The sequence below is a fragment of the Hippopotamus amphibius genome, chromosome 15, assembly GCF_030028045.1.
Source record: "Hippopotamus amphibius kiboko isolate mHipAmp2 chromosome 15, mHipAmp2.hap2, whole genome shotgun sequence".
NCBI classification, from domain to species: domain Eukaryota; kingdom Metazoa; phylum Chordata; class Mammalia; order Artiodactyla; family Hippopotamidae; genus Hippopotamus; species Hippopotamus amphibius.
In genome coordinates this window covers 1457963-1470223 of record NC_080200.1, presented here as the reverse complement: position 1 = coordinate 1470223, position 12261 = coordinate 1457963, and the positions used below count along the sequence as shown (strand labels likewise).

Below are 12261 nucleotides of genomic sequence, written 5' to 3'. Positions count from 1 at the left end.
TGCTGTGTCCGTTCCAGGGCTTTTGTTGTCGTTGTTTGTTCTTTTGGATTTCCTACGCAGACGGTCACGTCACCTCTGAACAGAGGCAGTTTTACGTTTCCCGTCCCAGTCAGTGCCCTTTGCTTTTCTTGTCTTGCTGCGTAGGCCGGGGCTCCGGGGACGGTGCTGAGGAGCAGAGGTGAAGGACACATCCTCGCCTTGCCCTTGCTCTTAGCAGGAGAGCCTCGCGCTCCTCACCACGAGTGTGACGTTAGCGTCAGGCTTATTTTTTTAAGTCGACACGTTCTCCTCTGGTCTTATTTCACTGAAAACCTGTATCGTGAATGGGTATTGGGTTTTGTCAGTGCCTTCTCTGCATCTGTCAATGAGATCGTGTGATTTTCTTCCCTGGCCTGTTGAGGGGACGAAGTATGAAGGCTGAGAACAAGCCTTCACCCCTCATCCCCCCAGGGTAAATCGCACCTGGCCCTGGGGTGTACGTAGCTCCCACTTTGTTGGGGGTGTTTGCAGCCAAGAGGGATACTGGTGTGCAGTTTTCCTTTCTTGCCACATCTGGCTCTGGGGTCAGGGAGATGTGGCCTCGTGGCGTGAGCTCGGCCACGCGCCCACTGCTTCTGCTCTGCTGTTCTTGGACCGGGACTTGCATGTCCACAGGGTGGGCCCAGCTCCCCTCCCCTTTTTCTTGGTGGGATTTCTTGCAGGACTCTCCCCTCAGTGAAAAGCGGGGGGGGGGTGTATCCTCTGGTGTTCGTGGCTCAAGCTGAGGGCAGTCCGTCTGGTTGGTTTCTGCTTCCAGGAAACTTCTCCCTGCCCGGCCCCCAGAGCCACCAGCCTGCGGCTGGGAGTTCCTGGACGGCTTACCGTTTTCCTTAGACCTTGCAACCTCCTAAAACACAGGATTTAAAATTTTAAAAGTGCCTCCTGCTTCTGGCGGAGGGTCAGGCCGTCAAGGCGCGTCGTGTGGAAGTCTGCATGGATGCAGGCCCAGGGGCGCCCCAACGGGCCCGCGGGTGCCACCCTGCTGTATCCCGAGCGTGGTCCCAGCTGCTGGCGCAGTCCCTGCGGCTGGCAGGAGAGGCAGGGGTGAGGCCGGTGGGCTGCCTGCCCTGGCGGGTCACCTCTCTTCCCTTCCTCCTCTCATCACCACCGGTGGCAGCACCTGGCCTGGGGGTGTTTGGGCATCAGTGGTGTGTCAGTTGGCGCTCTGGCGGGGCTCCTTGCATGGACACGCTCTTGCCCTTTGGCCTCGTGAGCTCCGGGGCCCTTGCTCTGCGGCCTTGTGAGGTGGCTGAAGCACAGCTTGGCCCTGCGCACTCTCGGTCGCAGCCTTGGCAGCCGTGTCTGGAGCAGCAGCCGGCTGTGCCTCTGGCGCCCACGTGGCCCTGCTCCAGGGGTCTGTGGCCACAGTCCCTGCCCCGTGCCCAATGCCAGGATTTGGTGGGAGCATGCGTGCTGGGCCTGGAGAGGCCCTCCCTGGCTCTCCGTCGCTTGGAGCAGGCGCCCTGGTGGGCAGGCGGAGTCCTGCCTCCATCACTTAATAAGTGAAGAGGGAATGAAGCCGGCGGGAGCCTCAGAGCCCGGGGTGTTTCCTTGGTCCCCTCCTGGCCCTGCAGCCCATGGCTCTCCTCCCCTGGGAGCCCCCGGGCCCTCCCTGTGCCCAGCCTCTGCGTGAGCCTGTCACGCCTCAGGGCGCCCCTTCCGCCTGGGGGTGCCCCAGTGACCGCGTGCTGGTGGCACCTGGTGGTAGGCCTGGCACACAGCAGGTTTCCTGTGCCTGGGGTGGCAGTGGCCTTGTGAAAGTGCCGCGTGGGGAGGTGCCCCTGGCCAGGTGCCCTTGCAGGCAGCGGCCTGGCTCCCCTCCGGGTGAGGCTGCCCCTTGGGCTGGTGCGCGGCCGGGTGGTCCAGTGTGCTGCTGGCAGGCAGCCCAGAGCGCGTGCTTGGCGTGGGGGCACCTCGCTCTCCTTCCGCTCTCGGGCAGGCCGGGCACAGTGCCTCTGTGTGCCTGCGGGTGCCCTGGGGCAGGTGGCACAGCCTGGGCCTTCCCGTCAGTAGTTCTTGCCCCTGACAGGCCTCGTGTGCGGCCTTCCTCAGTCTCGCTGTGGGAACGGGTGCTTCCTGGAGGCCGTGCTCTTTCCCTCGGCATGGGAGCATGCGTGTACTGTGTGGGCGTGGGTGGCAGCTTCCGGGAGGATGTCTGTGGCGAGGCACACCGTCCTGCCTGGGTCGTGGCCTGGAGCACAGGCAAACCAGGGGTCTCTGCATGGGGATGGTTGTGCAGACGGCAGCCCCTGTGCGTGTGCGGGCTGGGGTCTGTCCTCATCTCTTCTCCCTGCGTGTGTTTCTCCATGACTGGAAGTCTTGGTTACCTTGGGACCAGTTGTGGGTGCTTGGTGGGGTGACAGGAAGGCCGTGCACGTCTTGCTGCCACTGTGAGCTCAGGCACACTGGCCCCAGCGACACGGGGCCGACCTGGCCAGTCACCATCCTCAGCCGGTCCCGGGCTGCCTGTGCCAAGAGGCAAGTGGCGGCGGGGCCAGCGGGGCCAGGACAATGGCTGTTTTCTTGCCTTGAATGCGAGGCCACAACGGAGCAGTGGCGCTGTGGCTTGCAACGGCGTGGCTTGGATGGATGAGCCCCCGTGGAGAGAGAAGCCACACCAGGATGAGCCTGAGGGACCCCAGGACGCAGCAGAGGGTTGTCCTCGTGTCGTGGTTTATTCAGAGACAGGACGGAGTGAAACCAGCTGAAGGAAGAGGTGTGGGGTGGGTCCAGAGGACCAGGTGCAACCTTCCGGACTCCGTAGGACATGGTTAACGCCCCCCAAACGAAACATGACAGCACGAGTGCGGCGCCGGCCGCAGGGAGGCTCAGTGCCTGGGGCCGTGGTCTGCTCTCAGCCACAGAGACCCAGCCGGGGCTTCTCACTGAGAGCCGGTCCCGAATCTTCCTCCACCCGGCACAGCTGAAACCCCAGGTCCAGGAGGAGAGCAGGTGCTTGTGTGGACCCCACGTTTGCCCAGACACTGTACTGACAGGGAGCCCCCAAAGTCCGGTTCCAGACAAGGCGCGGCCTTCCTGGGACGCAGCCTCGGGCCTGCAGCGTGAGCTCTTTCCTGCGTGGCATCGTAAGGGCTTTGGACTTGGGTCAGTGCCCCGAGCCCGGCTGGGCTGTTGGCCAGAAGCAGTGGCGGACTCAGGAGGGGAGGGGCCCCAGGGACCCAGAGATGGGCGCCCGGGACGTGGCGGCCATCCCACAGGCCCCAAGTGCTTTTGGTCGGCCACCTCCCTCTGCCCTGCGAGGCTCAGCCTCTCTCGTCTCGAGTGCCGGGTGGTTTCTGTGTGCGCTGGAGGGCGCTGGACCTGCAGCTGCTCTGCCTGGGTGCGGCTGCACGTGCAGGGCCCTCTGCTTGGGGTCTTCCTTCTCGCCCGTCCTGAGAGGGGCTCGGGACCAGGCCTGCTGGGTGGTGCTGCCCCTTTGCAGCTGGCAGGCGTCCTGGTCACCTGGTGGCGCTGGTGGGGGTGCAAACGAGGGCCGGTCAGCAGGCACCTCCACCCCCTCCCCCAGCGTCACTCTGTGTCTGTGGATCTGCCTGTTCTGGACGTTTCCCATCAGTGGAGTCACACCCTGTGTGTCCTCCTGTGTCTGCTCCTCTCCCTGAGCCTCGTGTCCTCAGGGCCCATCCATGCAGTAGTGCGTCAGGGCTTCTCTCCTCTTCATGGTGGAGGGATGCTCCCGTGTGTGGAGGGCCACGTGTCATCCGTTCACCCATCGACGCGCAGGGGTTTTGTCCGCGAGTTTGCTGCGGTGCACGGGGTGTGCCCGCTCCTGTGCAGCGCTGTTTTCGCTGCTCTTGGGTGGACGCCCGGGAGTGGGACGGGAGCCTTTTTGAAGAACCGTGAAGCCAGGTGTCTTGGTTTGCTGAGTGAACCCTACAGTTCTGGACAATTAGTTCAGCAAGACGTGTGTTGTCCGGGGCAGACTTTGGCCTGGAGGCGCAGAGAGGCGGGTCTGCCGGCAGGGATGGTAGTGAGTGCGGTGTCGGGGCGTGAGGAGGCGGGCGAGGCGTCAGGGGAGCCCTCACCCTGCTGGGCGTGCGCCACCCCCCGGGCGCCCCCTGCTGGCCGGCGTGGGCACGGCATCGGGACCTTCGGGCGCCTTCTCCAGCGCCCGGCAGTGTCCACGCGCGCGGTCCGCCTGCAGCTGTGGTCTCGGCCTTTCCCCACGTTCCCTCGCGGGAGCCTGGCCTCATCCTGCCCACTCGGGGCCTCTGCTCATCCCGTCTCTTCTCTGGGGGGCAGGCGGGGGCAGGGGCGGGCGCAGAGGCCAGCTAGACCCCTGAGTGATGGGCTGCCCCCTTTCCCTTTCAGCTGGAGAGGGGAGATTTCCTCTCGGAGGAGTGGAGAGAGCGGATCGCCAACACGAGGTACGGCCGGGCCCGGGAGAGGGGTGCGCGCTCCAGGCAGGCTCCTGCCGTCGGGCCCTCACCCTCTGCCTCCCCTGGGTGGACGGTGGCGCTGTGGCGGGCGGCGGCCTGGCCAACACCGCTGAGCTCGCCTCTGCAGCTGCTGCCCTTGTCCTGCCCTGGCCTGGGGCCGGGGAGCGCGGGCCGGGGCCCTGCGCCGGCACCCGTGGCAGCTGTGGCGGGGCCCTGGAGCGCGAGGCCAGGCGCGCGTGGCCCCGTGGAGGGGGTGGGCCTCCGCGACCAAGGGGTCGGCGTGTGGCGTGCTCGCAGCTCTCTGACGGGGGTGGGGGCACACCGTTTCCCTTGGACCTCCGGGCCTCGCCTCCCCCTTCCTTCTGCACGTGCTGGCTGCATGGTGCCCCGGGCCCCCGCCGCCGGTGGGAGACAGGTGTCCCTCGTTCACGGAGGCCTGGCCCTGTCTTGCTCCCCTGTGGGAACGTCTCACCTCCGTCAGGCACACTGTCCCCCTTTTCTGGAGAGAACCGTGCTGACCCCGTGGGTGTCCCTGTCAGACGGGGCCTGGGGCGCTCCCGTGGGGGGCACCGCGTGGCTGTGTCCCGGGCGTCACGCTCATGGGCAGGAAGCGCGTGCTGAGCGCCCTGCTCCTGGCCACGGCTGCCCGGGGTCCCCCTAGCCCGGAGCACTGCGGGTCCCCGAGGCCGGGCTCTGCCGGGGGTCCCCAGGTGGTGCCGTGCTTCCTGGCGGGGTCTCCCCGCCCTGACCAGCTCCCCTGTGCTTTGGGGCCTTCATCTCAGCGTCCGCGGGCCTCAGGGAGCTTCTCGTTGCCTCGTCTGTGGCTGCAGTCGGAGCGGCCCAGGGTCTGTCCTGGGTGTCCCGGCTCCCGCCCTCTCCCTGCCTTGGTCACCCCGAGACCCTGGCGTCCAGGCTTCTCAGGCTCCGTCCTGCCGTAGGGACCCCGCCAGGCCGGCCCCGCTCCCTGTCAGAGCCTGCCCGGCTCGCCGCTCCCCTCAGGGCTCTGCCCGTCGGGCCCGGGGCCGCCTGCCTCCGCGTGAAGCTCTGGCACCTGGGTTTCTCTGCGAGCGGTGGGCGGGGGGAGGCGTGGCCCAGCCCTGGTCGGGCCCCCCGTGCCTGTCCTCGTGCCGGGCGTCTGGCCGCGCAGCGTGGGGGTGGCCGGCGGCTCACTGCTCGCCGTCACGCTCAGACGGGGAAGGGGTCCCTGGAGGGGGGCCCCGCCTTGGGCAGGAGCCGGCGGGCAGAGGCGGGGGGGGGGGGGGCCGGGCGGGGCTGCAGCCTCCCCACCGCCCGGCGGGTGACTTCAGGCCGCGCTTTTGCAGGTGTCAGGTGCCGGAGAGCCGCTGAGGGACGGGGAGGGATGGGCCGGGCCCTGCCTCGGGAGCTGGGCGCTGGGCCCTCGGGGGGTCGGCTCACGTTCAGGGGCAGCTCGAGGGGTCTGTGCCGCCTTCCTGCCCGGGTGTCCTCGCGCCTCGGTGCCCAGGTGGCGCTCAAGCTGCCCGCTTTCCAGCCCCAGGGACGCCTGAGGGGCAGGCGGGAGCGCCGTGGCCCTGGGCCCGGCCGCCGTCTGCTCGCCGCGGGCCCTCGCGGGGGGCCCTCCCAGCCTGTGGGCCCGGGGCCGTGGCCGGGCTGGGCGGCGGTGGGGAGGCGGGAGGCGTGGCGGGCGCCGCAGCCGTGCGCGTGTGCACGTGTGCACGTGGAAGCTCGTGTCACTCAACTGGAACATTGTTTTGCAGTGTTATATTTGTGAATAACTTTGCCTTTGGTCCTGAGGTGGATCACCAGCTGAAGGAGCGGTTCGCAAACATGAAAGAAGGTAAGGGGCTCCCCTGCCCCGCCCTGTGCGCCTGCCGGCCCGGGGCCCTGCGGCCGTGGCCCGGTCCCAGGCGGGGGCTCCTGAGGGGCGTCACCTGAGCGGGCGGAGGTGGGGGGGCCTCAGCGGGGGCTCCTGGCGGTCGCGCCTCCTGTGGTCACGCCTCCTACGGTCCCCGAGGTCGCGGGCGGGTGGCGGGGCAGGCCCGACCCCTCCCCTGCGCAGGCCAGAGATGCAGCTGGCCCGGGGACCGGGGCGGGGGCCAGATGCGCAGGGGAGCCGCAGGCTGTGGGGTTCTCTGGGATTTCCCGTGGACAGCGAGGCGCGTCTTAGTTCAAGGACATCCTGGCTTCTTCTCCCTCGTGTGTGTGAAAGCATTCAGATTTGGGGTTATGTTGGTGCGTTTGTGGAGTGAGTGCTCTTGGTATCTGGCTGGAGCCTTGTATGGGGGACACCTCCACAGTCCACACAGAGCCCGGGAGGGACGTGCCGCGGGCCAGCAGGCTCCCCGCTCCCTGGAAACGGGGGCGTTGGGGCGTCCTGTGTCCCCAGCTCCTCCTGAGCCCTGGTGAACCCGAGCAGGCCGGCCCCAAGCGGCGGCCACGGCAGGAGCAGGGAGGCAGGACGGGAGCTGCGTCGAGGTCGCGGCTCGGCCGCCCAGGCCCCGCAGCACCTGTGAGGGGTCCCCGGGCTGGGCCTGGGGTGTCCTGGGGCACGTGGAGCGTCCGACGGACGTGGACACCCGGGCGGGAGCCTTCTGAACAGGCAGGAGTGGACCAGTTCCTCTGACCCCAGGTCGTGTTTGTGTAGCTGCCCCCGGGCCCCGCGGTGCGTTGGGCTGAGGCTCAGGGTGGGAGAGCAGGTCCAGCGGGTCCCAGAAGCGGGGGACAGGAAAAAGCGGCCGCCTCTCTGGGCCGTCCTCCCCAGCCCGTCTCCCTCAGACCGTGGCGACATCGTCCGCGTCGCTGTCCGTCACAGCACCAGCGAGGGTCCCGACAGGCAGGGCGAGAGCAGGGGTACCCAGGGAGGGCCGCCTGTCCCCTCGTCCAGCAGCTTCACGCTGCCCTCAGCACCGCCGGCCGCGTGTGTGTGCGTGTGCCTGCGTGCGTGCGTGGACGGGTGACCGTGAGCCTGAGCGTGAAGCAGGAGTCACTCCTGATGGTGGTGTGGGAACAAGCGCTCAGCCCCCAGCCCCGCGCCCCACCCGGGAGAAGAGCACAGGTTCCCGTCCCGCCGGCTGCCCCAGGTGCCTCTTGGGCTGTGGTCCTGGCTCTCTAGCCTTCAGGCCTTGGGTCGTGCCCCTCCATGTTTCTGGACGCCGCCCACTGGGCGTCGTCTTGGGGAGTGTCGCCCGTCCTGCACGCGTCCCTCGGGGTCAGCTTGGCCTCACGCTCCACACCCCATGTCCCGCCGGAGCGCCCGGGTGTCCACGTGCCCCTGGTGGGGGCGGGTCTGCCTGCCAAGCCCTCCTGTTACTGGGCTGTTTCCCTGCAGGGACGTGCGCGCAGACGTTCCCTCGGGGTGCCTGTGGTCCCAGAGCCCTGCAGGGGCACGTTCCTAATTCGAACAAGCTCCTGGCCCCACTCCTCAAGTGCCCCCGCGATGCCCGACGCCTGGGGGACCCTCAGCCACTGGCACAACCAGCCGGCTGGACAAACGTGCACCTGGCCAGCCCGGGACCTGTCATCGCCGCCTCCTCAGGGGGGACAGGGCAGGGGCCCCAGAGGCCAGGCTGGTGCCCGGGGGCTCCTTGTGCCTGGGGAGTCGTGAGCCTGCGTATTCCGGGGGCTCGTCCCGGCGTCACGTTACTCGTCACGAGTTCTCTTTGACTTTCGTATTTGGTTCTTTATTCCTTACCGTGGAGGTTTCCTTCCTTCCAGCGTTGTGTATTTACTGTCGGCGTTTAATACGGGGTGGGGGTCGGGCACCGGAATGTGACCTCACCCGTCATGGTGACCTCTCTGAGCAAGGCTTCCGTCCTGGTGCTTTTTCTTTTCCTGCAACAACCACATAGATGCCGGGAGTTAATTGTAAAGAGTTTTCAGTGCAGCCAATCCTGACCTGACCCTGTCACGTTTTGTGTGGATCAGGGCCCAGTTCCCCTCAGGTCCCATGTGTGTGTGGATCAGGGCCCAGTTCTCCCTGGGTTCTGTGTGTCTGTCGTGTGTGGTTGGGGCTGGTTCTGGTCCAGGTGTGGTGTGGCTGTGACCCCTCTGGACGGTGTGAGGTTGGGGGGACGGGCTGTGAGGCTGAGCGGGATTTGGGGAAAGGGGTGCGCGTGCGCGGCTGGAGCCCGAGGGCCTGTGTTGGCTCTGAGCTGTGGGAGAGGCCGGGGTCCCGGGGCCTCCGCCTTCTGTGTTCAGGGGCCCGTTTCTCTGGGTGTTTCAGCGTGCCCTGCTCACCCGTCCTGAGGGTCTTGTCCTTATCGTGTGTGCGCGGGTGTCCCCAGGCCGGCCTGACCCCTCTCTGTTTTCAGGTGGCAGAATCGTGTCCTCGAAGCCCTTCGCACCCCTCAACTTCAGAATAAACAGTAGAAACTTGAGTGGTGAGCACCCTCAGGGCCGGGGTCTTCGCGTGCGCAGCTGTGAACCTCTGCCGGGGGCTACAGCGGGGGCCCTCGGCGGCAGTGGCGGGGCGCGCCTGCTCGCCCCGTGCGGGAGTCCCCCGGCCGTGCCACCCCCGGTGTCCCCAGACATGGCCCCGGGCAGGACGGGGGCGGAGGGGGCAGGAGTCTCGGGTTCCCGCGAGGCGCCGGGACTGGATGGGCACGGCCACCAGGCTGCCGTGGTGTGTGCGGGGCCGCCGCAGGCGCTGCTGGCTGGGGGGATGCGGGACCCTCGGGCGCTGGGTGCCGCCTCGGCCTCCAGGGGCCTCTGGAGCCCCCCCGTGGCTGGTCACCCTCGTCCTTGGCCGAGCGCCTGGGTGTGGGACGCGCCTGGGACCCGAGGGGCCCTGTGCTGCCCCCCGCCGCCCGCGTCCTCCCCCTGGTGCCCCGGCGACCCCTGACCCACGACCTGCTGTGTGCAGACATCGGCACCATCATGCGCGTGGTGGAGCTGTCGCCGCTGAAGGGCTCGGTGTCGTGGACGGGGAAGCCGGTCTCCTACTACCTGCACACCATTGACCGCACCATAGTGAGTGGCGCCCCTTCCGCCCCGCCCCGCCCCGCCCCAGCTGACCTGGGCACAGAGGCCGCGTCCCCAGCGTGGGGTCCGCGGCAGCGCCGCGCCCGTCGCTGCCTGTCCTCGCCGTTTGGGTGTGGCTTTCGTCCTGACAGGGTTTTTGACCACTAATAAGAGCTTTTCTTTTCCTTTTCCATTTTTAGCTTGAAAACTATTTTTCTAGTTTGAAAAATCCAAAACTCAGGGTAAGTTTGTGTATTTGTCCTTGACCTATAAGCTGACCAGGGCCCGAGACGTCTGAGTGGCCGGGGGGTGGGTCTGGACGCGTTTTGAGCAGCTTCAGCCTGGCCACGTTTCTTTCTTTCTTTCTTTTTTTTAATATTTATTCATTTATATTTTTATTTGGTTGCACTGGGTGTTCATTGCAGCAGGCGGGCTCCTTAGTTGCAGGATGCAGGCTCCTTAGTTGTGGCATGTGGGATCCAGTTCCCTGACCAGGGATCAAACCTGGGCCCCTTGCATTGGGAGCGTGGTGTCTTATCTACTGAGCCACCAGGAAAGTCTCCCCGGCCGTATTTCTCGTGAACAATTTTGGGGGAAACAGGTTGAACGCGTTACAGCCTTTGGAAAACATCTTGTGTTGTCGTGGTCGCCTGTCACTTTGCCTCTGAACCTCATGGGACATCTGTCCCCAGTGTCTTTCTCTTTGGCGACAACCATGTGAGCCTGAAGGAGCCCCCAGCCCGAGCCCTTCCTGCCACGCTAGGGCGTCCGGGCAGCAGCGTGGTGACCGCCACCCCACCCGGAGATAGAGGACGGTCTCGCGGGTGGCACTGTCCTCCCCCTGTCGCTGTGGGGTGTCCTGCAGCCCTTGCCCGTGGGCAGCACACCCCCTGGTGGGGGAGCGGCCCTGGGGACCTCGGGACCGCCTGCCACGGGGAGGGGAGGGGAGGCCAGGCAGCTCCTCAGCCCCGTGCCCTGGGTCTGGCTTTCGTTTCTTCTCCTTGCCTGCCTGCCCCACACCCCCGGTTCAGAAGGCCACTGGGTTCCCAGCAGAGATGGGATGCGGGACGCGTGCACCTCACGCGCCCCGCGCTGGGGTGGGGGTGCAGAGGAGTGGAGCCGGGCACCCAGCCCCCGGAGCCAGGGGGGCAGGGCCCCTGGGGGCAGGAGGGTCCCCGAGGTGCCCGTGCTTCAGGGGACACGCCGCGCACTTGCTCCCCAGGAGGAACAAGAGGCAGCTCGGCGCCGGCAGCAGCGGGAAAGCAAGAGCAACACGACCACCCCCACCAAGGTGCCTGAGAGCAAGGCGGCCGTGCCTGCAGACACCCCCGTGGTGAGTCCCCCGGCCCGATGGGGTGGCCCTGGTCTTGGGGCGGGGGAGGGAGCCGGGCCCGTCCTCACGCGCACGTCCGCCAGGACTCTGGTGCTGAGGAAGAGAAAGCCGGGGCGCCCGCCATCAAGAAGCCTTCCCCCTCCAAGGCCCGGAAGAAGAAGCTGAACAAAAAGGGCCGCAAGATGGCCGGCCGCAAGCGCGGGCGCCCCAAGAAGATGAGCGCCGCCAACCCCGAGCGCAAGCCCAGGAAGACCCAGAGCGCACTGGACCTGCTGCACGCCCAGGCCGTGTCGCGGGCGGCCTCGCCCTCGCCGCAGGGTGAGCCCCGCTGCCCCGCGCCCCTTGTCCTCTCCTGCCGGCTCCGCAGGAGCCGCTGTGACCGCGTCCTGGGCTGCAAGCCCCGAACCCTCCCGAGGGCGCCTCGGGTTCCCCGGGCCGTGGGTGGGGTCGCCTGGGCCCGGCCCCGCGGACCCAGCCGTCTGCCCACGAGCGGGTCGCGGGGCCTTGGCAGAAGCCCCAGCTCCGGGCGGACAGCGGAGCCCGTGGGCGTGGGCGTCTTGGCTTCCTGGAGCGCCGTGGCGCGCGCGCGGCCTGGTGGTGCCGCGGCTCTGGGCCCTGTGTCGCGTCTTACTGTTGAGACGCTGGGAGGGCCTGTGGGGGCCTTCTGGGGCCTCCATCTGTGGGAACGTGATCCCCTGTCCCCCCGCAGACGTGCACAGGCCGCCTCGCAGCCCGTTCTACCAGCTACCTCCCAGCGTGCAGCGGCGCCCCCCCGAGCAGCTGCTGCTGGCCCCCACCCCGCCCGCGCTGCACAAGCTGCTAGGTGAGCGGCCGGCCCGGGCCCTCGCGGCTCTGTAGGAGGCTGGGGGCAGAGCGGGGCTCGGGGGGGCGAGGAGCGCCTTGTCTGCACACCGCCGGGAAATCCGTGCCTCACGGCCGAGCGTGCCACCCCCAGGGCTCAGGCTCCGTCCTGCCGGGGGGCGCCTGGGTTTTGGGGTCAGTGGGGCCCTTGTAGTGTCTGAGGCTGCGGTCCGGCCACGGGGCCACGTCTGGGGGCATCCGTGGTCGTCACGACTTGGGGCGTCTGGCATTGCAGGGTGGGGCTGGGGGCCGCTCCCCTCCCCACAGTGCCCGGACGCCCCACAGAGCACGTCCCGCCTGTGTGTGCGGCGCCGGGGGGCTGTCAGGGATGGGCCCCCTGTCCCGAGGGAGCGGGGCCCTGTCCTGCCAAGCTCACGCCCACGTGGCGGGCTGCCCTGAGCTGCCTCTCATCTCTGCAGAAACTGGGCGGGGCAGACCCCTTTGCAGCTTCAGGGGCTGTCCGTTTTTTTCAGTTCAACGTTATAGGCAGACGTTTACCAAGAAAACTGGCAGATTTGCTGACTCAGACCCCCACGTGCTGGGGGAGAAAGGCGGGCTGCGGGTGGCAGGAGCTGCGAGGGCCTGGGTGGGGGGACATGGGGGGTGACACGCTGAGGCGGTGTGGGGACAGTGGCCCCGTGGAGCCTGTGAGGCCTCCCTGAGTCGCAGCCGCCGCCTTGAGCCTCAGCTGGC

General features: G+C 67.7%; 1 protein-coding gene across 7 annotated transcripts in view; it reads left to right on the top strand.

Moving 5' to 3' along the window:
* Positions 1–12261, top strand: part of DOT1L (DOT1 like histone lysine methyltransferase) — a 54181-nt gene that overhangs the window by 28186 nt on the left and 13734 nt on the right. For all 7 annotated transcript variants that reach the window (XR_009049288.1, XM_057710401.1, XM_057710400.1 and 4 more), the window contains 8 exons: positions 4369–4424; positions 6173–6252; positions 8726–8794; positions 9277–9383; positions 9575–9616; positions 10597–10707; positions 10791–11025; positions 11417–11530. Coding sequence is in view for 6 of the 7 variants with exons in the window: in XM_057710401.1 (XP_057566384.1) it covers positions 4369–4424; positions 6173–6252; positions 8726–8794; positions 9277–9383; positions 9575–9616; positions 10597–10707; positions 10791–11025; positions 11417–11530 (814 nt within the window). In the remaining variant the exon portion in view is untranslated. The remainder of the gene's footprint in view (positions 1–4368; positions 4425–6172; positions 6253–8725; positions 8795–9276; positions 9384–9574; positions 9617–10596; positions 10708–10790; positions 11026–11416; positions 11531–12261) is intronic.